The 27,478-nt window shown below is 44.3% G+C and overlaps 2 protein-coding genes across 10 annotated transcripts in view; one reads left to right on the plus strand and one right to left on the minus strand.

Annotated features, from left to right (window-relative positions):
• Positions 1-251, minus strand: part of LOC124031194 (chemerin-like receptor 2) — a 5,254-nt gene extending 5,003 nt beyond the window's left edge. Inside the window, exon 1 of one of the 4 annotated variants that reach the window (XM_046342180.1) lies at positions 78-251. The gene's annotated coding sequence lies outside the window, so the exon portion shown is untranslated. The other 3 variants (XM_046342163.1, XM_046342172.1, XM_046342155.1) reach the window with 3 other exon arrangements.
• Positions 252-1,958: 1,707 nt separating this feature from the next.
• The window catches only part of LOC124003994 (disintegrin and metalloproteinase domain-containing protein 23-like), a 59,410-nt gene continuing 33,890 nt past the window's right edge, over positions 1,959-27,478 (plus strand). For 5 of the 6 annotated variants that reach the window (XR_006833684.1, XR_006833722.1, XM_046313043.1 and 2 more), the window contains exons 1-5: positions 1,959-2,267; positions 3,636-3,853; positions 4,350-4,426; positions 25,138-25,201; positions 27,365-27,447. Coding sequence is in view for 4 of the 6 variants with exons in the window: in XM_046313043.1 (XP_046168999.1) it covers positions 2,192-2,267; positions 3,636-3,853; positions 4,350-4,426; positions 25,138-25,201; positions 27,365-27,447 (518 nt within the window). In the remaining 2 variants the exon portion in view is untranslated. The remainder of the gene's footprint in view (positions 2,268-3,635; positions 3,854-4,349; positions 4,427-25,137; positions 25,202-27,364; positions 27,448-27,478) is intronic. The other variant, XM_046313663.1, reaches the window with a different exon arrangement.

The raw sequence follows: 27,478 nt of genomic DNA on the forward strand, positions 1-27,478 counted from the left end.
GAATCACCCAAAATCAAAACTTTTAGAAGTTCAACGGCGTAAACGTAGTAAGGCTACAGCAACTGCCAATACTTTACCATTTGTCTCATTCGGTGATATGTTTCATTGAAATTCCAAACTCCATCCCTATTTTATCACTGGAGTTTGGGTATTGTTCCTGTTCGGGTATGTTCGTTAGTCTATGCTGTGCATAAACCCGTTACGCCGTAATACATATTGGAGGAGTTGTGTTGTCGTTCAGTAGGCGCGTCCACTGACGCGTCACTTGCGCTGTATAAGAATGAGGAGTACTGGGGTAAAGGAATGCCTTGTGTAAGATTGTACAATCGCTATACTTGTAGTCTGTCAAAAAAAAAAAGATCGCATGATTTATAGGACAGTTCAGGACGGATTTCCGACTGGTTGACCACTGGCAATGAAATCTCAGAGGTTCTAAGCCCCAACCTACAATGGAACATTTATACAATCTAACCAACCAACATGAGTTACTGTAGTGTAGCACATCATACAGGAGCAGCTCAATATACCGAGTCTAAATCAGTCTAAATCAAAAACAAATTTTTTAAAAGACTCCGGTAAGTAACACTGGTCATCACGAATACAGATATGGCATTATTTGGATGTTTTACAATCACTCCTTATCATCTTGTGCAGATTTTAGATTTGGTGTCAAGTATAAGTTATGAAATGAAAATCCTCAGCATTCCAAAGTTATCTGATTGATTGATGAAAAAAAATCAGTTGGTGCAAATTAAATCTCCAAACGATGTCCTTTAGGTGGAGCACCGCTCACGTATTACCCCCGCTTGCGTCGTGAGATAACAAAACAGGCTTTTCTCTTATCTCCGCCAAGCGACCATCCCACTGCAGAGCCATTTAGCCCTGAGTGAGGAGCTGTCAGATCCTGCAGGACCATTTACATTTTAGTTGTTTAGCAGACACTCTTATCCAGAGCAACTAGGGTTAAGTGCCTTGCTCAAGGGCACATCGACGGGTTAGGATTCAAACCAGCGACCTTTCGGTTACTGGTCTAAAGAAACACGCTAGACTACCTGACGCCTCATGATAGGATGTGTGTGTGTGTGTGTGTGTGTGTGTGTGTGTGTGTGTGTGTGTGTGTGTGTGTGTGTGTGTGTGTGTGTGTGTGTGTGTGTGTGTGTGTGTGTGTGTGTGTGAAGTTGTTGGATCCATACATTATTTGAACTGGACTTGCTGGGCGCTGTCTTATAAACATGATTGAAATACTGCCTTCTGTGAGCATTTCCTTGACTGCTTAACGTGCTGTGGACATTAAATCTGAAGGTGCCACGTGTTTTATGCAAAGCTTTATCAAATATTTAAAACACAGAAATGCAGGCAATCATGGACATTGATTGTGTCCTTTGAACTCTAGCCTTAGCGAAGCAGATATACTCTCCCACTAGCTCCGATCGTAAAGCATCAAGTATCACACACATAATTTCCCAATACAGATCGTAGTTTAGTATAGACTTTGGTCAATCAACAAAATCCCACTAATGTTGCTGCATTTGAATGAACACTCTGTTTAAGGGAAGGACACGATGATTGACAAAAACAATGGCCAATTATTAGCTCTTCAACTGTTATGATGTTTATCACTGTGAGATTAGACAGAGATAGGCACTGTGGAGCAGAATACAGTAAATGTATAATAATCCGTCTGTAAAATACATAGGACATACACATTAGCCTACCCACCTTATCTCAAAACTGCTCACTATTTATTTTGACTATGTAAAATTACAATGGCATATATTATTATTATTATTCATAGATGAATGCAGTAGTAGGGATGGGAGGCAGTTCAAGCTGATGATCTCTGGGATGCGGCAATGCCGGGATATCTTCCCTGTGAAAAAGCACTTGCTTGTACTTTTAAAGCTCGTGCACGAGCCTGTGCTATGTGCGCGCGGGCAAAGCGTGGATTTATATTGAATTGTAAAACACCGCACTTGCGCGGATGCAGCATAGGAGTCTGCTCGTTGGTTTCAGGTGTCTGGCCATCGCCTTCCATTCGCCCCGCGCCCGATGCTGCAAGAGTCATCTCCCACACTGACTGGATACATGAAGACTTTCCCGTAAACGACATCTCCCCCGCTATAACGGGCCGGAAGATCATTACTGCGTTGACGTGTTGATATACATATATTTAAAATATCAAATATGAATCATGCATTTGATATTTCTAGCAAATTTGCTCGTGAGCATCCTTGCAGCCGGACTCCATTCATCCATAGCATCAATCGGTATGTAGCCTACTTGCATGTTCTTAGCCCAGTCAGAACGGTATCACGTACATCTAATAACTTGCATGCTCCTTTGTGTCATTATCTGATAGATATGATTGATATGTTAGTTTTTCTCCCTATGCCGTTTCTAATTTGTGACGGAAGTGTCTGGCCCGGAGGACAAGTCTTTTTAAGTGACGTTGAGAGAGTGAGCTCAGTATCTTTTTGTTTAGGTTATGAACATGAAATATATCTAAATTAACCTGTGAGGAATGTTTGACATGAACTCCTTTTAACTCTAGGCCTACCATTTTGTCCAGTTATTACTGGGTATTTTCCTGAACATTTCAGAGGAGCCAGCAAGAATAGTGCACTCTATATGTGCTCTGGGTCATTAGACACCATTAGACATGGGGAGGGGACATGACTTTTTATTTCTGATACCAGTGCTATGGCCTAATATCTAAATGTTGCTATGGTTACGCCCATTGGGACTATGCCAGAACCCGAGTGTTCGTTTCGGAGTTTATTTTTGAAACTATTGCTGTGGCTCTAATGGTTCCATGTCCTAATATGAAACCAAACTAAAATCAGTGCAAGGCAATAAGATAATGGTGACTAAATTCCAGAGGGGATGAGTCACGAAAAGGAGTTACTATGAGTGTGACGTAAGGAGGACAAATGAGTGTGTGCCGGGGGTTGAAAAGGCAGTTGTTTTCACGAACCAGCTCGGCTTTTATTGTATTGTAATAAAAGTCTATTTGAACTCAGAGGCTCCGGTATTTGAGAATGATTATTGACTGAATATTTCCACGACATTAATAGTACCTCAACGAAGATCAAAACACCTTTTATAAACTGCTGATCTTTGAGATGTTATTTACCAGCATCGACCTTATCAAGGCGCTTATATTATGAATTGAACGGTGCTTTTTCCAATAGTAGAATAATATTCAACAAAACATAGAGTACTCTACCCGGTCTGTCATATTCAATTGATCTGATTCTTGATCTGAGTCAACTAGAGATTTATGTAATGGAATTTCACATTATTTTGAGTTTTTATAATTGTGTATTTCAATGTAAGCATAGCATTTTGATGAGAATCCCCAGGTATCATTTTTAGGTTGATTGAAAAGTGTATATCATAGTTTACTGCCATACCCTGTATACTCAAATAGTCTGAATACACAACATTATACAGCAATATGTACTTCACGCTCTCTCCTCTGTATCCAGGAGGAATGGGGAAGTCATGAGCACTTCCTGCAGTAGCAGCATGTTCTACATGATTGACAGGCTTTCTTATGTGGGGGCGATGCAGAGTGCCAACTGACTGTCACATGCTTGTGTGCTGGTGTATCTCCTCTTCTGCACTTTCTCAAGGAGGAGAGAATGAGGTGGTGGAGAGAGACGCAGAACCATTATTGTCGGAGCGAGAGGCAACTGCAGCAGCGGCCACAGACAACACAAGTCACAGTGCGGCTGAGCATGTGATCACTTACCCCTCTCGGCTCATCTATTACCTGAAGGAGGACTCAGAGAGCACTTACCATGACCTGGACACCCGGGCTAGAAACCAGGGCACAGAGGGTCATGACCAGGTACGACAACATACCAGACTGATATGCATATGGCCATCCTATTACAGCCTCAGAGTTGCTGTGAGGTTATACTTGTCAAGTACACTTGTCCACGTTGGCACACTGGATAAAGTAAACTGATGAATGGGTATACTTTGATTGAAATGATAGCCTAGACGGAATCATCAATGAGAGCATTGTGAGGGTGATTAACTATTTTACTTGATATGCAAGGGACTTACTTAACTTGGATTGGCAGTGACGTTGGCATGCCATTTCTGACAGTCATTATTACAGTTGCAATTTCTCAATGTAATACCCATGGCTATAAGATTCTAATTATTTGGTTATTAACTAATAATAATTATAATAATACATTTCATTTGTATAGCTCTATATCTACTCTTACCATTATCAAGGGTGACCATTCTCCCAATATACCTACAATTAGAAAGGAAAACAACTTGATAAGAAGAGAAAACAGTGACCTGTGTTTAACATTCTGTCTGTTCCACAGGCAGTCCATCTTGCCCAAGCCAGTTTCCAGTTAGATGCCTTTGGCTCCAAATTTGTACTGGACCTAACGTTAAACAAGTAAGAGATTTTATCTACCTTAAACCTCACTGTTCTTACTCAATACAGTTTTGTCAGCAAACTGATATTTTAGCTTATGAAATAGGCATGGGTATTTGCTAACAGTGATGAATATGGGAATTTGGGTGTTGCACTGCTCTTGGTTTATCATGTTTTACAGCAAGGAGGTCTTTTTTATATGAGTCCACTTCTGAGCAGTCTTCCATTTTGAAACAGATCCAGTTTGTGGAACACATCCAACTACAGTTTCTGTTGTCCAGGTCATGGTTACAACAGTAGCAACATTTTGCATGGCTGCCAGGCTATACTCATTGATACGGAGAGCACCATATTGGGCTGAGTGGGACATCTTTAAATCAAAAGTGACAGGCCCCATGATTCCTGGGAGTTCTATGTGAACTCCTGGGAGTTCTATGTGAACTCCTGGGAGTTCTATGTGAACTCCTGGGAGTTCTATGTGAACTCCTGGGAGTTCTATGTGAACTCCTGGGAGTTCTATGTGAACTCCTGGGAGTTCTATGTGAACTCCTGGGAGTTCTATGTGAACTCCTGGGAGTTCTATGTGAACTCCTGGGAGTTCTATGTGAACTCCTGGGAGTTCTATGTGAACTCCTGGGAGTTCTATGTGAACTCCTGGGAGTTCTATGTGAACTCCTGGGAGTTCTATGTGAACTCCTGGGAGTTCTATGTGAACTCCTGGGAGTTCTATGTGAACTCCTGGGAGTTCTATGTGAACTCCTGGGAGTTCTATGTGAACTCCTGGGAGTTCTATGTGAACTCCTGGGAGTTCTATGAACTCCTGGGAGTTCTATGTGAACTCCTGGGAGTTCTATGTGAACTCCTGGGAGTTCTATGTGAACTCCTGGGAGTTCTATGTGAACTCCTGGGAGTTCTATGTGAACTCCTGGGAGTTCTATGTGAACTCCTGGGAGTTCTATGTGAACTCCTGGGAGTTCTATGTGAACTCCTGGGAGTTCTATGTGAACTCCTGGGAGTTCTATGTGAACTCCTGGGAGTTCTATGTGAACTCCTGGGAGTTCTATGTGAACTCCTGACACTAGTAATGAGGTGTATTAAAGGAAGATACCTAATCAGTTGTACACCTGAATGCATTCAACTGAAATGTGTCTTCCACATTTAACCCAACCCCTCTGAATCAGAGAGATGCGGAGGACTGCCTTAATCAACATTCACCACGCCCAAGGAACAGTGGGTTAACTGCCTTGCACAGGGGCAGAACGACAGATTTTTACCTTGTCAGCTCGCGGATTCAATCACGCAACCTTTCAGTTACTCGCCCAACTCTCCTTATCCGCCAGGCTACCTGCCGTCTCATGTGAATGATTCATGCAGGGCCTCACGTAGGTAATGGGGTCTGCTATGGCGATTGAACAGGTCATCTTGAGAGAGAGAGACTGCCTTTTTGTCTCATCACTGGTAGACTTCATATTGTGACCACCATCAGTCTTCTCAGCACTGTCACATGAACAACATTAGCTCCTATGACTGTGAACATACATTATGGTGTGGGCTGACTATAACAAGCTAAATTAACATGAGCATGGCAAATGCATTGTCTTTTCAAGTGAATAGAGGAATTGGGAAGCATGGAGACTCATGGCAGACATTGACTACTGAAGTTGGTGTGGTCTGATGACCATGTGAAGGTGGTGTGGTCTGATGACCATGTGAAGGTAGTGTGGTCTGATGACCATGTGAAGGTAGCGTGGTCTGATGACCATGTGAAGGTGGCGTGGTCTGATGACCATGTGAAGGTGGCGTGGTCTGATGACCATGTGAAGGTAGCGTGGTCTGATGACCATGTGAAGGTGGTGTGGTCTGATGCCCATGTGAAGGTAGTGTGGTCTGATGCCCATGTGAAGGTAGCGTGGTCTGATGCCCATGTGAAGGTAGCGTGGTCTGATGCCCATGTGAAGGTAGCGTGGTCTGATGACCATGTGAAAGTAGCGTGGTCTGATGACCATGTGAAGGTAACGTGGTCTGATGACCATGTGAAGGTGGTGCGGTCTGTTGACCATGTGAAGGTGGTGCGGTCTGATGACCATGTGAAGGTGGTGCGGTCTGATGACCATGTGAAGGTGGTGTGGTCTGATGACCATGTGAAGGTGGTGTGGTCTGATGACCATGTGAAGGTGGTGTGGTCTGATGACCATGTGAAGGTGGTGTGGTCTGATGACCATGTGAAGGTGGTGTGGTCTGATGACCATGTGAAGGTGGCGTGGTCTGATGACCATGTGAAGGTGGCGTGGTCTGATGACCATGTGAAGGTAGTGTGGTCTGATGACCATGTGAAGGTAGTGTGGTCTGATGACCATGTGAAGGTGGTGTGGTCTGATGACCATGTGAAGGTGGTGTGGTCTGATGACCATGTGAAGGTGGTGTGGTCTGATGACCATGTGAAAGTAGTGTGGTCTGATGACCATGTGAAGGTGGTGTGGTCTAATGACCATGTGAATGTTAAGTGGTCTGATGACCATGTGAAGGTAACGTGGTCTGATGACCATGTGAAGGTAACGTGGTCTGATGACCATGTGAAGGTGGTGTGGTCTGATGACCATGTGAAGGTGGTGTGGTCTGATGACCATGTGAAGGTGGTGTGGTCTGATGACCATGTGAAGGTAGTGTGGTCTGATGACCATGTGAAGGTGGTGTGGTCTGATGACCATGTGAAGGTTAAGTGGTCTGATGACCATGTGAAGGTAACGTGGTCTGATGACCATGTGAAGGTAGTGTGGTCTGATGACCATGTGAAGGTAGTGTGGTCTGATGACCATGTGAAGGTAGTGTGGTCTGATGACCATGTGAATGTAGTGTGGTCTGATGACCATGTGAATGTAGCGTTGTCTGATGACCATGTGATGGTAGCGTGGTCTGATGACCATGTGAAGGTAGCGTGGTCTGATGACCATGTGAAGGTAACGTGGTCTGATGACCATGTGAAGGTAACGTGGTCTGATGACCATGTGAAGGTAGCGTGGTCTGATGACCATGTGAAGGTGGTGTGGTCTGATGACCATGTGAAGGTGGTGTGGTCTGATGACCATGTGAAGGTGGCGTGGTCTGATGACCATGTGAAGGTGGCGTGGTCTAATGACCATGTGAAGGTGGCGTGGTCTGATGACCATGTGAAGGTGGCGTGGTCTGATGACCATGTGAAGGTGGTGTGGTCTGATGACCATGTGAAGGTGGTGATGACCATGTGAAGGTGGTGTGGTCTGATGACCATGTGAAGGTGGTGTGGTCTGATGACCATGTGAAGGTGGTGTGGTCTGATGACCATGTGAAGGTGGTGTGGTCTGATGACCATGTGAAGGTGGTGTGGTCTGATGACCATGTGAAGGTGGTGTGGTCTGATGACCATGTGAAGGTGGTGTGGTCTGATGACCATGTGAAGGTAGTGTGGTCTGATGACCATGTGAAGGTAGTGTGGTCTGATGACCATGTGAAGGTAGTGTGGTCTGATGACCATGTGAATGTAGTGTGGTCTGATGACCATGTGAATGTAGCGTTGTCTGATGACCATGTGATGGTAGCGTGGTCTGATGACCATGTGAAGGTAGCGTGGTCTGATGACCATGTGAAGGTAACGTGGTCTGATGACCATGTGAAGGTAGCGTGGTCTGATGACCATGTGAAGGTGGTGTGGTCTGATGACCATGTGAAGGTGGCGTGGTCTGATGACCATGTGAAGGTGGCGTGGTCTAATGACCATGTGAAGGTGGCGTGGTCTGATGACCATGTGAAGGTGGCGTGGTCTGATGACCATGTGAAGGTGGTGTGGTCTGATGACCATGTGAAGGTGGTGTGGTCTGATGACCATGTGAAGGTGGTGTGGTCTGATGACCATGTGAAGGTGGCGTGGTCTGATGACCATGTGAAGGTGGCGTGGTCTGATGACCATGTGAAGGTGGTGTGGTCTGATGACCATGTGAAGGTAGTGTGGTCTGATGACCATGTGAAGGTAGTGTGGTCTGATGACCATGTGAAGGATCGCAGTAGAGATGGGGGAAGTGGTCATGTGGATCAATGCTGTCAGAGGAAATGGGTTGATGTTCCTGATTGCCAGGGGCCAGATGTTGGCCCTCTGTTTGGAGACGTTTGACCATGGGTCCACTATGCCTTAATCACTGTCATTACAGAGGGAGTAGGGATTGTGGTAGTTTATAGCCATGTAATCTAGAACCATGTAGCTGGGTGTATAGATTAGCACCTGGCCCCACACACACACACACACACACACACACACACACACACACACACACACACACACACACACACACACACACAGTAAACTACAGCAGGAAGCATGTAGAGACATGAGGGGTTGATGTCCTGTCCCTGATCTGAGAACTTAACCATCTCCAGTCCTCACAACACAAACTAGTTTTGATGTTACTGTCAGTCCCAACACTCACAATTGCACAACAGGCTTTAAACAATGGGGTTTAAGCAAGAACACAAGTGTTTTTTTGATCAGATAATAATTAGACAACGACCTGGGCGGCGGGGCAGCAGGTAGCCTAGCGGTTAAGAGCGTTGGGCCAGTAACCGAAAGGTCGCTGGTTCGAATCCCTGAGCCGACTAGTTAAAAACAAATTTGTTGATGTGCCCTTGAGTAAGGCTCAACAACCCTAATTGCACATGTATGTTGTTCTGGATAAGAACGTCTGTTTAATGATTAACTACGTCAATCTGCAGAAGAGAAGCTGTGCTTTGTGACCAGATTCTATGTTGTTCTTCATTGTTTGTGAGTGAGCTTACTTTGGTGCATGTTTTTCGTTGTCTGTGTCTATGGGTAGGATGAATTGTGTTCACTGTTGTAGCTACGACAGTGCTGATCTAAATATAGATAGGTCTGCAACCCTCCAATGGGCACAACTTCTACCCCCTTCTCACTGCTACCTGTCACTATTGCACCTGGAGAACATATTTTCAGCATAATGGAGTTTCATATTCTTAAAGGAAAAGTCCACCTAAATTACAAAATGACATGTCAATTTCTTTCCCTGTAAGCATTTGTGGCACACATCCCATTCAAGTCATGCGACTGATATATTAGCATTTTTTGGTGCATCATGTTCATATCATCTATAAGTGACATTGTTGAGCTTCACAGTCAATTTTAGATACTTTCGGACGATGTGGACACGACCAGCAAAATTAGTGAATATTGGTATCATGACTTGAATGGGATTTGTGCCATTAAATGTTAGCATTTGGAAACAGTGTCAGGAAAATCAAACCAAAGCATGAATTGCTGTCATACCTTTTCCATAGACGTATCACAGGGCAAGAAAACCCATGTTTAATTTTGTAATTTGGGTGAACTTGTAACGATTCTCGTTGGTGGAAGAAGGCGAGGACCAAGGTACAGCGTGGTCAGTGTTCATGATTTTTAATATAATCAAAACAGAACACGAAACAAAATAACAACTAGGAAGACCGAACAAACGAAACAGTCCTGTCTAGTGATGACACACAAAACAGAAAATAAACACCCACCAAACACAGGTGGAAAAAGGCTACCTAAGTATGATTCTCAATCAGAGACAGCTAACGACACCTGCCTCTGATTGAGAACCATACCAGGCTTAACTCAAAACCCCACATAGAAACACCAACATAGACTGCCCACCCCAACTCACGCCCTTAACATACTAAAACAAAGACAAAACAAAGGAACTAAGGTCAGAATGTGACAGAACTATCCCTTTTGAGGAGAATGGTGTTTTATTGTCATTACAGCATAGCATGTGGGTAAATCCATTTAAATTCAATCACTTTTTTACAGCACCCCTATTGATTTGAACAAAACCTTTCATACATATTTGCCCACCGAAGAAGTCCTCAAAAAGTGACTTTTATCAGTTAAAGGTGCTCAAAGTTGAATTATTTAGATTTTGATTAGATCTTTTAGGATCTGAGCGATATAAGAAAGATCAGGGATTTTTTTTCATGTATTTAACCACTTATTGTTGGCACTAAACAGTCTCCATATACTATATACTTTCATACATGTTTTTCAATTGGTACCGGGGGGACCTTCAGACGAGTCTTGTGAGGTCTGTGGGTGTCCTAGAGCAAAAACAACAGATATGTTCATGGGAGTCTCACCTTTCCACAGAGGGGTCATATTAGTGTGTAGCCCAAACTGTTCAGAACCTACCGACAGAGGTTGGCAGATCGGCCGTGGGGGGGGGGGGGGACGCCATCGTGTTGGTGAGAGTCTCACCTTTCCACAGAGGGGTCATATTAGTGTGTAGCCCAAACTGTTCAGAACCTACCGACAGAGGTTGGCAGATCGGCCGTGGGGGGGGGGGGGTCGTAGAGCAAAATGGAGAACGCCATCGTGTTGGTGAGAGTCTCACCTTTCCACAGAGGGGTCATATTAGTGTGTAGCCCAAACTGTTCAGAACCTACCGACAGAGGTTGGCAGATCGGCCGTGGGGGGGTCGTAGAGCAAAATGGAGAACGCCATCGTGTTGGTGAGAGTCTCACCTTTCCACAGAGGGGTCATATTAGTGTGTAGCCCAAACTGTTCAGAACCTACCGACAGAGGTTGGCAGATCGGCCGTGGGGGGGGGGTCGTAGAGCAAAATGGAGAACGCCATCGTGTTGGTGAGAGTCTCATCTTTCCACGGAGGGGTCATATTAGTGTGTAGCCCAAACTGTTCAGAACCTACCGACAGAGGTTGGCAGATCGGCCGTGGGGGGAACGCCATCGTGTTGGTGAGAGTCTCACCTTTCCACAGAGGGGTCATATTAGTGTGTAGCCCAAACTGTTCAGAACCTACCGACAGAGGTTGGCAGATCGGCCGCCGCCATCGTGTTGGTGAGAGTCTCACCTTTCCACAGAGGGGTCATATTAGGTGTAGCCCAAACTGTTCAGAACCTACCGACAGAGGTTGGCAGATCGGCCGTGGGGGGACGCCATCGTGTTGGTGAGAGTCTCACCTTTCCACAGAGGGGTCATATTAGTGTGTAGCCCAAACTGTTCAGAACCTACCGACAGAGGTTGGCAGATCGGCCGTGGGGGGGGGGGGACGCCATCGTGTTGGTGAGAGTCTCACCTTTCCACAGAGGGGTCATATTAGTGTGTAGCCCAAACTGTTCAGAACCTACCGACAGAGGTTGGCAGATCGGCCGTGGGGGGGGACGCCATCGTGTTGGTGAGAGTCTCACCTTTCCACAGAGGGGTCATATTAGTGTGTAGCCCAAACTGTTCAGAACCTACCGACAGAGGTTGGCAGATCGGCCGTGGGGGGGACGCCATCGTGTTGGTGAGAGTCTCACCTTTCCACAGAGGGGTCATATTAGTGTGTAGCCCAAACTGTTCAGAACCTACCGACAGAGGTTGGCAGATCGGCCGTGGGGGGACGACGCCATCGTGTTGGTGAGAGTCTCACCTTTCCACAGAGGGGTCATATTAGTGTGTAGCCCAAACTGTTCAGAACCTACCGACAGAGGTTGGCAGATCGGCCGTGGGGGGGGGTCGTAGAGCAAAATGGAGAACGCCATCGTGTTGGTGAGAGTCTCACCTTTCCACAGAGGGGTCATATTAGTGTGTAGCCCAAACTGTTCAGAACCTACCGACAGAGGTTGGCAGATCGGCCGTGGGGGGGGGGGTCGTAGAGCAAAATGGAGAACGCCATCGTGTTGGTGAGAGTCTCACCTTTCCACAGAGGGGTCATATTAGTGTGTAGCCCAAACTGTTCAGAACCTACCGACAGAGGTTGGCAGATCGGCCGTGGGGGGGGGGTCGTCGAGAGCAAAATGGAGAACGCCATCGTGTTGGTGAGAGTCTCATCTTTCCACGGAGGGGTCATATTAGTGTGTAGCCCAAACTGTTCAGAACCTACCGACAGAGGTTGGCAGATCGGCCATGGGGGGGGGGGGGGAACGCCATCGTGTTGGTGAGAGTCTCACCTTTCCACAGAGGGGTCATATTAGTGTGTAGCCCAAACTGTTCAGAACCTGCCGACAGAGGTTGGCAGATCGGCCGTGGGGGGGGGGGTCGTAGAGCAAAATGGAGAACGCCATCGTGTTGGTGAGAGTCTCATCTTTCCACGGAGGGGTCATATTAGTGTGTAGCCCAAACTGTTCAGAACCTACCGACAGAGGTTGGCAGATCGGCCGTGGGGGGGGAACGCCATCGTGTTGGTGAGAGTCTCACCTTTCCACAGAGGGGTCATATTAGTGTGTAGCCCAAACTGTTCAGAACCTACCGACAGAAGTTGGCAGATCGGCCGTGGGGGGGGGGACGCCATCGTGTTGGTGAGGGTCTCACCTTTCCACAGAGGGGTCATATTAGTGTGTAGCCCAAACTGTTCAGAACCTGCCGACAGAGGTTGGCAGATCGGCCGTGGGGGGGGGGGGGGGGTCGTAGAGCAAAATGGAGAACGCCATCGTGTTGGTGAGAGTCTCACCTTTCCACAGAGGGGTCATATTAGTGTGTAGCCCAAACTGTTCAGAACCTGCCGACAGAGGTTGGCAGATCGGCCGTGGGGGGGGGGGGGGGTCGTAGAGCAAAATGGAGAACGCCATCGTGTTGGTGAGAGTCTCATCTTTCCACGGAGGGGTCATATCGGCAGATGTGGTGGAATGAGACAATGCAACAACAAAAAAAACGGATATTTGTATTTTAAACAATCAGATTTTGATGGGGGCGCAGACATTGTATGCTAATTGTAATTTGAAACTGTAAGACCACAAACCACACGGTGGATTGGCTATATATGATTTCCAGGGTAAATTACCAATACTATACACACCAAACTCCTTTCGTGGACAACATTCTTTTGTGTCAGCTGTTGCTGGCAGTTCTAAGACTCAATGTAGATGGCGTGGCGATGGAAGAATAACAACCATGTAGTGACTATCAGGTGTGTTCCAGAAAATATACAGTTCACAAGTCAAACCAACCGTGTCAGACTCATCACACTCTGATACTTACATTGTGGTCAGCGCTTACAAGATTCACTGTCAATGCTGGTACAGCATCCATCTTCAGGATTAGCTTTCTGGCAAGATCCATTGAAGGTTCTCTCCAATTGATAAGCAACTTCACTCAAAATGTGACATGCTCATACATTTTCGGTGCAGCCTGTCCACCCGAAATGAAATGCAGCCAATACAGTCAGATGTCTTCATTCTTCGGAAAATAGTGGAAGGTTAATTTTACGCTATGGCAACCAGTCACAACACAGTGTGCTTTCGCGGACATGCTGGTAAGTAGCTTGCTAGCTAACAGTCACACCACAGACGAAAGGTTACCACTATCTTTGGTCGTACGTTCTGCTTATGTGTAATGGTTTTCTTCATCTGAACGAGAGGCGGACCAAAGCGCAGCGTGGTTGTTTTGATTCATGCTTTAATAAATCACTTCACATGAACAAACTAACAAGAAATGTGAAAACTCAAAACAGTCCTATCTGGTGCAAAACACAGACAGGAACAGATCACCCACAAACACACAGTGAAACCCAGGCTACCTAAGTATGATTCTCAATCAGAGACAACTAATGACACCTGCCTCTGATTGAGAACCATACTAGGCCGAAACATAGAAATACCCAAATCATAGAAAAACAAACATAGACTGCCCACCCAACTCACGCCCTGACCATACTAACTAAATACAAAACACAGGAAATAAAGGTCAAATCGTGACATTATGGTTTGTAAACGACGCCAAAGCAAGGTGTAGACATGAAACATGACATAATACAGAACATTAATAAACAAGAACAGCTCAAGGACAAAATTACATAATATTTTTTTTAAGACATGTAGCCTACATATCAATACATACACACAAACTATCTAGGTCAAATAGGGGGAGAGGCGTTGTGCCGCGAGGTGTTGCTTTATCTGTTTTTTTTAAATCAGGTTTGCTGTTTATTTGAACAATATGAGATGGATGGACATTCCATGCAATAAGGGCTCTATATAATACTGTACGCTTTCTTGAATTTGTTCTGGATTTGGGGACTGTGAAAAGACCCCTGGTGGCTTGTCTGGTGGGATAAGTGTGTGTGTCAGAGCTGTATGTATGTTGACTATGTAAACAATTTGGGATTTTCAACACATTAATGTTTCTTATAAAAAGAAGAAGTGATGGAGTCAGTCTCTCCTCAACTCTTAGCCAAGAGAGACTGATATTTACAGTATTAATATTAGCCCTCTGATTACAATGAAGAGCAGAACGTGCCAGTCTGTTCTGGGCCAGCTGCAAATTAACTAGGTCTTTCCTTGCAGCACTGGACCACACGACTGGACAATAATCAAGATCAGACAATACTAGAGCCTGCAGAACTTGCTTTGTGGAGTGTGGTGTCAAAAAGCAGAGCATCTCTTTATTACGGCCAGACCTCTCCCCATCTTTACAACCATTGAATCTGTATGTTTTGACCATGACAGTTTACAATCTAAGGTAACACCAAGTCATTTAGTCTCCTCAAATTGTTCAACAGCCACACCATTCATTACCAGATTCAGCTGAGGTCTCAAACTTAGGTAATGATTTGTACCAAATACAATGCTCTCACTTTTAGAGATGTTCAGGACCAGTTTATTACTGGCCACCCATTCCAAAACAGACTGCAACTCTTTGTTAAGTGTTTCAGTGACTTCATTAGCTGTGGTTGCTGATGCGTAAAATGGTTGAATCATCAGCAGGTTATGGTTATGATTATGGTCAATAATATCTAACAGTACAGCGCCCCACAATCTTCTTATTATCAATTTATTTCACCCAATCATCAGTCATTTGTGTCAGTGCAGTACATGTTGAGTGCCCTTCTCTATAAGCATGCTGAAAGTCTGTTGTTAATTTGTTTACAGAGAAATAGCATTGTAGTAGGTCAAACACCATTTTTTCTCCAACAGTTTGCTAAGACTTGGCAGCAAGCTGATAGCTCTGCTGTTACAACTAGTAAAGGCCACTTTACCACTCTTGGGTAGTGGAATGACTTTGGCCTCCCTCCAGGACTGAGGACAATGACTTTCCTCTAGGCTCAGATTAAAGATGACAGATAGGAGTGGCTATAGAGTCAGCTACCATCCTCAGTAGTTTTCCATATTTGTCAATTGTCAATGCCAGGAGGTTTGTCATTAATGATCGATAACAATACTTTTTTGACCTCTCCCACAATAACTTTACATAATTCAAACTTGCAATGCATGAATACAATGGCTTGCCCACTTTTCCAATGAAGTCATTAAAATAATTGGCAACATCAAATGGTTTGTGATGAATAAGCCATCTGATTGGATGAAAGATGGAGTTGAATGTCTTTCTGCAGATGATTTCACTTAAAGTACTCCAAAGTTTTTTTACAACATTCTTTAGATCATTGATCTTGGCTTCATAATACAGTTTATTCTTCTTTTTGTTGAGTTTAGTCACATAATTTCTCAATTTGCAGTAAAATGTGCAGCCAGACTTATTAGCCACTCCTTTTGCCCCATCTCATTCAACCATACAGTTGTTCAATTCTTCATCAATCCATGGAGCCTTAACAGTCAGTTTCTTCTTATGGGTGCAGGGGCAGTATTGAGTAGCTTGGATGAAAGGTGCCCAGAGTAAACGGCCTGCTCCTCAGTCCCAGTTGCTAATATATGCATATTATTAGTAGTATTGGATGGTAAACACTCTGAAGTTTCTACAACTGTTTGAATGATGTCTGTGAGTATAACAGAACTTATATGGCAGGCGAAAACCTGAGAAAAATCCAACCAGGAAGTGGGAAATCTGAGGTTGGTTGATTTTCAACTCTTTGCCTATCGAATATACAGTGTCTATGGGGTCATATTGCACTTCCTAAGGCTTCCACTAGATGTCAACAGTCTTTAGAACCTTGTTTGATGCTTATACTGTGAAGGAGGGGGGAATAGGAGCTGAATAAGTCAGAGGTCTGCTAGAGTGGCATGAGCTGATCACGCGCATGTGAGGGTTAGCTTGCGTTCCATTGCATTTCTACAGACAAAGGAATTCTCCGGTTGAAACATTATTGAAGATTTATGATAAAAACATCCTAAAGATTGATTCTGTACTTCGTTTGACATGTTTCTACGAACTGTAATATGACTTTTTGTCCGAACTTTCGCCTGGACCTGCCCGCGCGTCGTGAGTTTGATTGTGTACTAAACGCACAAACAAAAAGGAGGTATTTGGACATAAATTATGGACTTTATCGAACAAATCAAACATTTATTGTGGAACTGGGATTCAAGGGAGTGTATTCTGATGAAGATCATCAAAGGTAAGTGAATATTTAAAATGCTATTTCTGACTACTGTTGACTCCACAACATGGTGGATATCTGTTTGGCTTGTTTTGTTGTCTGAGAGCTGTACTCAGATTATTTCATGGTGTGCTTTTTCCGTAAAGTTTTTAAAAATCTGACACAGTGCTTGCATTAAGGAGAAGTATATCTATAATTCTGTGCATAATGCTTGTATCTCTTATCCAAGTTTATTATGAGTATTTCTGTAAGTTGATGTGGCTCTCTGAAAATTCGCCTGATGTTTTTTGAGGCACAACATTACTGACCATAGCACCAATGTAAACTGAGATTTTTGGATATAAATATGAACTTTATCAAACAAAACATACATGTATTGTGTAACATGAAGTCCTATGAGTGTCATCTGATGATGATCATCAAAGGTTAGTGATTAATTTTATCTCTATTTCTGCTTTGGCTGGAAAATGGCTATATGTGTTTTTGGGACTAGGCTCTGACCTAACATAATCATATGGTGTGCTTTCCCTGTAAGGCATTTATGAAATCGGACACGATGGGTAGATTAACAAGAAGTCAAGCTTTAATTTGGTGTATTGCACTTGTGAATGTTTGAAAGTTAAATATTAAAAAAAAAACATCTGAATTTCGCAATCTGCCTTTTCAGCGGATGTTGTCGAGGCAGAACCCCTAACAAGTTAAGAGTCGCAGCAAAATATTTTGTACGATCTCTTATACATTATTTAAGGACCAGCTGTTTGAACTTTGGCTTTCCCGGAAATGGCCACTATTCTATGATCCAGCTTTAGAACAAAGTTCTACAGTATTAGTAAAAATGTGATCGATACATGAGGATGATCTTGTTCCTGTAGTGTTCGTAAACACCCTGGTAGGTTGATTCATAACCTGAACCAGATTATAGGCACTGGTTACATTAAGAAGCTTTGTCTCGAGGGGACAGCTTGATGAAAACCAGTCAATATTCAGGTCCCCAAGAAAGTAGACCTCTGTGTTTACATAACATACATTTTCAAGCATTTCACACATATTATTTAGAGACTGACTGTTAGCACTTGGTGGCCTATAGAAACACCCCAGAAGAAAAGGCTTTAGATCCTGCATCCACACTTCAATAAGCCTTGACATAAGATCTTCTCTAAGTATGACATGGAATTGGCTCTGAATATATACAGCAACACTTCCCCCATAAGCATTTCTGTCTCTTCTATAGATGTTATGTCCTTGTTTTGCTACTGCTGTATCATCAAATTAATTATTTAAGTGAGTCTCAGAAATGGATAATATATTAATGTTATCTGATGCTAGCAAGTTACTGATTTCATGAACCTTATTTCTAAGGCTACATATATTCATATGGGCTATTTTCAGCCATTTCCTGAGGGCCTGATAGACATAATACTGAAAAGAGCAAACAAAGCAAAATAAAAATATACATTCAGCAGTCCACTAATCAATATATATATATGTGTGCGTGTGTGTGTGTGTGTGTGTGTGTGTGTGTGTGTGTGTGTGTGTGTGTGTGTGTGTGTGTGTGTGTGTGTGTGTGTGTGTGTGTGTGTGTGTGTGCGTGCGTGTGTGCGTGTGTGCGTGTGTGCGTGCGTGCGTGCGTGCGTGCGTGCGTGCGTGCGTGCGTGTGTGTGTGTGTGCGTGCTGCGTGGTTGAAGCTACGAAAACCATAGGCTTGGCTCTCTCATCCCCTCCAGGCTTCTGGGAGGGAGGTTTGACAATGAGCCTGTCATAGCGGATGTAGGCCATGTCAACCCACACGCTCTGGCAGCTTTCATGACAGGATCAGTTCTTTCCTCTTCTGGCGCACAGCTTCAGGATAGTCCTCGTTAAGGAAGATATACAGTGTCTTACAAAAGTATTCATCCCCCTTGGTGTTTTTCCTATTTTGTGGCGTTACACCCTCTAATTTAAATGGATGTTTATTTGGATGTAATGTAAAGGACATACACAAAATAGTCCAAATAGGTGAAGTGAAATGGAAAAAAAAATCACTTGTTTCAAGAAATTCCCCAAAATAAAAAACGGGAAAAGTGGTGCATGCTGTAACGATGGGTGAGTGATGGGTGAGTGATGGGTGAGTGATGGGTGAGGAGTCAAACGCAGAGAGCAAAGTAAACGGGAAAAGTGGTGCATGCAGTAACGATGGGTGAGTGATGGGTGAGTGATGGGTGAGTGATGGGTGAGTGATGGGTGAGGAGTCAAACGCAGAGAGCAAAGTAAACGGGAAAAGTGGTGCATGCAGTAACGACGGGTGAGTGATGAGTGAGGAGTCAAACGCAGAGAGCAAACGGGAAAAAATGCTTTCATGTCCTTAACAAAGTAACAGGTTCAAACATGGGCGAATGCCCTAAAACACAGGTGCAAAAACAAACACAAAACCTAGTTACACAAACCCGGACAGGGAAAACCCAAAACCGACTATACACCACAAACGTAACAAACACAACAAGCCCCGACAAACACCAGCGGGCAAAACTAACTTAAATAACACCCATCCCAAAACCCCAACAAGGGTTTGATTTGATTTGATTTGATTTGATTTGATTTGATTTGATTTTTGATTTGAAAAGGAACAGGTGAAAACAATTAGACAAAAACAAACGAAAAGGAAAAAGGGATCGGTGGCAGCTAGTAGACCGGCGACGACGCACGCCGAGCGCCACCCGAACAGGAAGGGGAGCCACCTTCGGTGGTATTCGTGACACATGCATATGTTATCACTTCCTTTGCTATGAAGCCCCTAAATAAGATCTGGTGCAACCAATTACCTTCAGAAGTCACACAATTAGTTAAATAAAGTCCACCTATGTGCAATCTAAGTGTCACATGATCTCATTTTCACATGTTCTGAAAGGCCCCAGAGTCTGCAACACCACTAAGGAAGGGGTACCACCAAGCAAGCAAGATCAAGGAGCTCTCCAAACAGGTAAGGGACATAGTTGTTGAGAGGGCCGCCCACCAAAACTCACGGACCAGGCAAGGAGGGCGTTAATCAGAGAAGCAACAAAGAGACCAAAGATAACCCTGAACGAGCTGCAACGCTCCACAGCGGAGATTGGAATATCTCTCCATAGGACCATTTTAAGTCGTACACTCCACAGATCTGGGCTTTATGGAAGAGTGGCGAGAAAAAAAGCCATTGTTTAAAGACAAAAACGCGCAACAGGTTTCGTGTTCGCCCAACGGCATGTGGGAGACTCCCCAAACATATGGAAGAAGGGACTCTGATCAGATGAGACTAAATTGAGCTTTATGGCTATCAAGGAAAACGCTATGTCTGGCGCAAACCCAACACCTCTCATCACCCCGAGAATGCCATCTCATCCCACAGCATCATGCTGTGGGGATGTTTTTCATCAGCAGGGACAGGGAAACTGATCAGAATTAAAGGAATGATGGATGGTGCTAAATACAGGGAAATTCTTGAGGGAAATCTGTTTTAGTCTTCCAGAGATTTGAGACTCGGACGGAGGTTCACCTTCCAGCAGGACAATAACACTAAGCATACTGCTAAAGCAACACTCGAGTGGTTTAAGGGGAAACAGTTAAATGTCTTGGAATGGCCTAGTCAAAGTCCACACCTCAATCCAATTGATAATCTGTGGTATGACTTAAAGATTGCTGTACACCAGTGGAACCCATCCAACTTGAAGGAGCTGGAGCAATTTTGCCTTGAATAATGGCCAAAAATCCCAGTGGCTAGATGTGCCAAGCTTATAAAGACATAACCCAAGAGTCTTGCAGCTGTAATTGCTGCAGAAGGTGGCTCTACAAAGTATTGACTTTGGGGGGTGAATAGTTATACACTCTCAAGTTTTCTGTATTTTTGTCTTATTTCTTGTTTGTTTCACAATAAAAAAATATTTTGCATCTTCAAAGTGGTAGGCATGTTGTGTAATAGCTTGATTTGGAGCTAGTTACCCTTAATAGCTCCTTGGTCAGCAGGAGTCACTAGAGCACAATGAGCCAAGTAAAGCCCCCCAGCTTTACGACGCTGGGCCAATTGTGCCCAGCCCTATGGGTCTCTGACACAGCCTGGAATCAAACCTGGCTACTGTAGTGACATCTCAAGCACTGTGATGCAGTGCCTTTGACCGCTGCGCCACTCAGGAGGCTTTTATTGCAATTCGATGTTCAAAACATATTGCTGACTACATGTCTGCTGCGGAGGGACAAGAGAGAGCCATGAGAAAAACAAATGTTGTTCAGACAAGGAAATGAAAGTGCTGAAAACAAATTGGCTCCCTATTTGCACTGAACAAAAATATAAACGCAACATGAAACAATTTCAAAGATTTTACTGAGTCAACTAAAGTGAGTTTAAACTAAACTGAGTTTAACTAAATTCATTAGGCCCTAATCTATGGATTTCACTTGACTGGGAATACAGATATACTGTACATCTGTTGGTCACATATACATTAAAAAAAGGTATGGGTGTGAGTCAGAAAACCAATGTGACCACTATTTGCCTCACGCATTGCGACACATCTCCTTCACATAGAGTTGATCAGGCTGTTGATTGTGGCCTGTCGAATGATGCCCCACCCCTGTTGAATGGCTTTGCGAAGTTGCTGGATATTGGCAGGAACCGGAACATGCTGTTGTAAACATTGATCCAGAGCATCCCAAACTTGCTCAATGGGTGACATGTCTGGTGAGTATGCAGGCATGGGAAGAACTGGGACATATTTAGCTTCCAGGAATCGTGTACAGATCCTTGCGACACGGGCTGTGCATTATCATTCCACATCACATAAGGTGATGGCGGCAGATGAATGGCATGACAATGGGCCTCAGGATCTCGTCATAGTATCTCTGTGCATTCAAATTGCCAGGTGGCTTATGGTAAAGAAATAAACATTACATTCTCTGACAACAGCTCTGGTGGACATTCCTGCATGCCATTTGCACGCTCCCTCAAATTTTGAGACATCTGTGGCATTGTGTTGTGTGACAAAACTGCACATTTACTAGTGGCCTTTTATTGTCCCCAGCACAAGGTGCACCTGTCTAATGATCATGCTGTTTAATCAGTTATTTGCACCTGTCTAATGATCATGCTGTTTAATCAGTTATTTGCACCTGTCTAATGATCATGCTGTTTAATCAGTTCTTTATATGCCACACCTGTCCGGTGGATGGATTATCTTGGCAAAGGAGAGATGCTCACTAACAGGGATGTACCCACATTTGTGCACAACATTTGAGAGAAATTTGCTTTTGGTACGTACATGTATGGAATATTTCTGGGATCTTTTATTTCAGCTCATGAAACATGGGACCAACACTTTTATTCAGTTAAAAAATATATATGGAATAAGCTATGATGGAACATTTCAGTGCAGTTCCAACCTACTAGCACAAAAATAATGTTGCGATATTGTCAAAACTAAACAACATATCGTCAAAAATACTATCCCGATATGTAACTTTATCGACTTTTCCTTCCATCCCTTGCAAACATTTATGGAAAGTTTTGTTTAAATCAAAAGATATGCTGTTAAAAAGTAATTGAATTCAAATGGATTTATCCAATATAGTTTTCATAGAACCCCTATATGCAGATGGTTTCATGTATTGTAGATCGAGTATTTTTTGGGGCTCATAATACCTCTGTGTTTTAATAAGCATTGATCTGGGACTGATTCAGTCATTCAGTATGTCTGGGTCTTGGCTGCAGAACAGTATGTCTTGTCCTCCCTCTCCCATAGCATCACTATTCAATTCTGAGCAGAGCTGATTATTTCCATGTGTCAGAGACATAGCAATGACAGCATCACGTGTCAGTGAATTTGGGCTGGAGCTGGTCCGGTGCCAGGCCCCAGAACCTCCTGCAGTTTCTGGTCTCCCCCTCTCTTCTAACACTGCATTGTCAGTCTCCTGTGGACTCAAAGACCTCAGGGAAGGACTCCCTCCTCTTTAGCTACACACATAAACACTCATACACACTGACTGCACATTGCACACTGCGACGTGTACTTCCCCGGCCTCCCTTCTCCACTCACTCCACACACACACACACACACACACACACACACACACACACACACACACACACACACACACACACACACACACACACACACACACACACACACACACACACACACACACACACACACACACACACACACACACACACACATCTTTGCATTCCACTGATCCAGCCCACCAGACTCTGAAATGCTGCACTCCCCCCCTCTTTCTATCGCTCTCTCTCTCACTTTCTCCCCATCTCTCTCTCTCTCTCTCTCTCTCTCTCTCTCTCTCTCTCTCTCTCTCTCTCTCTCTCTCTCTCTCTCTCTCCCTGTCTCATCCATCAAGCTAAAAATAGCCCTTCACTGGTGCTTTGACACTCTCTATCTCTCTCTATCTCTCTCTGTCTCTCTCTCTCTCGCTCTCTCTATCTCTCTCCTTCTCTACACCTAACTGTGTGCAGGACTTCCTGCCCACTCGTTGAGCATTGCTCAAAACATGTCAGTCACACACACATTTCAAAATATTTTTCTTAGTATTTGGTTTCTACTTATCTGCAGCAAACGGTGCTGTATGTCCAGGGGTGGGAGGGTGTGTTCAATTAGATCTACAAGGTTACCTTGAAAAGTGTCATTGTGGCAGAAATGGCAGTCTCTTGAAGTCAGTGGTCAGCTAACATATTGACTGTGTGTAACTGTGTGGTGTGGCATGGCTTGCTGAGTCAGACGGTGGGAACAGCCTGGAGGACAGTGGGGGCTCAAGGTGAACCAAAGGCCTCAAACAATCATTTATCATGTCATGCTTCATTGACACCATGTTGAAAGGGGATATGTCTTATATCAATGTCATGCCTGTCGCTGATGTTCTTTCTATGTTTTGTCTGTCATGGATTTTCTTTCTAATCAATGCATTTGTGAAATAGTGAAACATTGTTTTAGATATTTTCTTGCTTTAGATGTGTTTCAAAGGTTAAAATAGATTTGACATTGTTTTGAACTTCACTGGTTGGCTGTAAATTACAGCTTTGTGATGAATTCTGGATCCCATTGTGTACACTGGCTGTCACCACTGTGTGTTGACTGATTTTCAAACGGTTTCAGAGTATGTACCTTACTGTATCTATCTTATAATGTATTATTGTATTATTGGTATAGTCTTTAAATCAAAATCAAATGTATTTATATAGCCCTTCGTACATCAGCTGATATCTCAAAGTGCTGTACAGAAACTCAGCCTAAAACCCCAAACAGCAAACAATGCAGGTGGAGAAGCACGGCAGCTCCACAAAAAGGATCTGGTGCATCTTAAATACTGATGCAGCATCTAACCTGCTGATGCAGCATCTAACCTGCTGATGCAGCATCTAACCTGCTGATGCAGCATCTTAAATACTGATGCAGCATCTAACCTGCTGATGCAGCATCTAACCTGCTGATGCAGCATCTAACCTGCTGATGCAGCATCTAACCTGCTGATGCAGCATCTAACCTGCTGATGCAGCATCTTAAATACTGATGCAGCATCTAACCTGCTGATGCAGCATCTAACCTGCTGATGCAGCATCTAACCTGCTGATGCAGCATCTAACCTGCTGATGCAGCATCTAACCCCCTGATGCAGCATCTTAAATACTGATGCAGCATCTAACCTGCTGATGCAGCATCTAACCTGCTGATGCAGCATCTAACCCCCTGATGCAGCATCTTAAATACTGATGCAGCATCTAACCTGCTGATGCAGCATCTAACCCCCTGATGCAGCATCTTAAATACTGATGCAGCATCTAACCTGCTGATGCAGCATCTAACCCCCTGATGCAGCATCTTAAATACTGATGCAGCATCTAACCCCTGATGCAGCATCTAACCCCCTGATGCAGCATCTAACCCCCTGATGCAGCATCTAACCCCCTGATGCAGCATCTAACCTGCTGATGCAGCATCTAACCCCCTGATGCAGCATCTAACCCCCTGATGCAGCATCTAACCCTCTGATGCAGCATCTAACCTGCTGATGCAGCATCTAACCCCCTGATGCAGCATCTAACCCCCTGATGCAGCATCTAACCCCCTGATGCAGCATCTTACCTGCTGATGCAGCATCTTACCTGCTGATGCAGAATCTTACCTGCTGATGCAGAATCTTACCTGGTCTTCCTATAGCTGCACAGAATGCAACGTGTAAGCTACCTTTAACTGTCAGATGATGTGGGTGGATGTATTTAGGTTGACGTGGGTGTATTTGACTGTGGGGTTTGAATAAGATTAAGGTTTGTGATGCTTGTTGAATGTTGTTCAGCTGTTAAACAGGATAAACCTCTCCGTGTAAGCCACAAGGAAAACTGAGTTACGGTTCTCGATCAGACCACAGATGGTTAGGGCAGCAGGTCATCACAACAGATACTAACCCACGCCCCCTTCTCTTTCTACTTCCCAGTAACTTGTTGTCGTCGGATTATGTGGAGATCCACTATGAGGAGGGTAAACCTGTTCTATCAAAGGTAACATCTCCAGTCAGAACACTCACTCTGTTTTGGGTTCCTGTTTTCATTTACCTTTTTTTTTCCGGGCGGAGCCTAATTGGTTCCCAGTGGAAGATACAGGGCCTACAGCTGGTAAATAATTAATTGGTTTGTTTTATGGGGAGCTGATTAGGGCCAGTCAAAGTACAAGTGGATAGTTAAAGTAATATGTAGCAAAACGCTTAAAGACTATTCAGTTGTACCATGTCTACAGGACCTCTGGAGTTCACAGACATTCACATAAATACTATGGCGGCCATTGTCCATGTAGAGTACAGAGAGGTACTTTTATATTTCTACTGTGATGTTATTTATCCACTTGGTCTTGATCTGTCCTAATATAGCTCTTATTGATTAGCATTACCTAACTTCATCAAATACAGTATGTGGTGCCGGTTTGCATCATCAGTTCAAATGCGATTCGTCCTGAAGTTCAAATATGATTCATGCTGATGTTCAATTCTGATTCATACTGATGTTCAAATGTGATTCATCCTGATGTTCAAATATGATTCATGCTGATGTTCAATTCTGATTCATACTGATGTTCAATTCTGATTCATCCTGATGTTCAAATATGATTCATTCTGATGTTAAAATATGATTCATTCTGATGTTAAAATATGATTCATTCTGATGTTAAAATCTGATTCATTCTGATGTTAAAATCTGATTCATCCTGATGTTGCGTAAGTGTTGTTTCTGTTTTAATAATGAAGAAAGAGAGTGAGGGAGAGCTAGGGGAGAGAGACAGGAGAAAGAGAGAGGGAGGGAGGGAGGGATAGATGGGGAGAGGAAGGATGGATGGTCGAGAAAGAGAGGGAGAGGGATGGTAAAGAAAGAGAGTGTGAGAGGGAGGGATGGTAGAGAGCGAGAGAGAGAGAGAGAGAGAGAGAGAGAGAGAGAGAGAGAGAGAGAGAGAGAGAGAGAGAGAGAGAGAGAGAGAGAGAGAGAGAGAGAGAGAGAGAGAGAGAGAGAGAGAGAGAGAGAGAGAGAGAGGGAACTGCCACTGGTGTTGCTGAATCAGGATCAGGCTGGGGGGCTGATGGGTTGAGGGGCTGAGGGGCTGATGGCTGAGAGGCTGATGGCTGATGGGTTGAGGGTCTGAGGGCTAGGCCGAGGGGCTGATGGGTTGAGGGCTAGGCCGAGGGTCTGATGGGTTGAGGGCTAGGCAGAGGGGCTGATGAGTTGAGGGGCTGAGGGCTAGGCCGAGGGGCTGATGGGTTGAGGGGCTGAGGGCTAGGTTGAGGGCTCAGGGGCTGAGGGCTAGGCCGAGGGGCTGATGGGTTGAGGGGCTGAGGGCTAGGCTGAGGGCTCAGGGGCTGAGGGCTAGGCAGAGGGGCTGATGGGTTGAGGGCTGAGGGCTATGCTGGGCACAGTTGAGCTAGCTGACTCAGCATGGCTCCACTCCGCTCCCCTGCAGCCTCCTGCCTCTCATGCCTGCCTGGCTGCAATCCAGATCACGTGACAGGGAAGGGAGAGACTGGCGCTCTGCAGTAGCTATGCAGCGTGGGATGGTGGCTCTTTCTGAGAGAGAGAGAGAGAGAGAGAGAGAGAGAGAGAGAGAGAGAGAGAGAGAGAGAGAGAGAGAGAGAGAGAGAGAGAGAGAGAGAGAGAGAGAGAGAGAGAGAGAGAGAGAGAGATGTGGACCATTGAGGTCTGAAGAGAACAGTCAAGTTTGAGGCCCACAAGCACAACCCACACTCCCGAAATGTATTATTTCTAAATGTGGGCTGATTTCGTTAACCAGGCTGCAGAAGATGTACTGTATTGGAGAAAGGTATAGTCCTCCCAACTGAGTAAACAGTACTACAACACAGTTGCAATAATGCAGCAAATACACAAAGGTACTTACATTTACATTTAAGTCATTTAGCAGACGCTCTTATCCAGAAGTATATTCCAGATTGTATAGATGGATTAGTATGTGAATATATTTTGTTTGTTGAATGTCTTGTAGAAGACCACTGGAGTGGTGCTCTAATCATCATGTCCCCCCATCTTCTCCACATTAGGTTGCTGTGATGTGAAGTGTTGTCTAAGTGTTGTATAAGTGTTGTTTAAGTGCTGTATAATTGTTGTGTAAGTGTTGTTTACATGGTGTTTAAGTGCTGTTTAAGTGTTGTTTCTGTGTTCCCTCAGGGTGGTGAGCACTGTTACTACCACGGCCAGGTTAGGGGGAAAGATGATTCCCACGTGGCCTTGTCTACCTGCAATGGGCTGCAGTAAGTGAAGGAACAGCAGCAGTTGTATATA

Source organism: Oncorhynchus gorbuscha, linkage group LG01 (assembly GCF_021184085.1).
Source record: "Oncorhynchus gorbuscha isolate QuinsamMale2020 ecotype Even-year linkage group LG01, OgorEven_v1.0, whole genome shotgun sequence".
Lineage (NCBI taxonomy): Eukaryota > Metazoa > Chordata > Actinopteri > Salmoniformes > Salmonidae > Oncorhynchus > Oncorhynchus gorbuscha.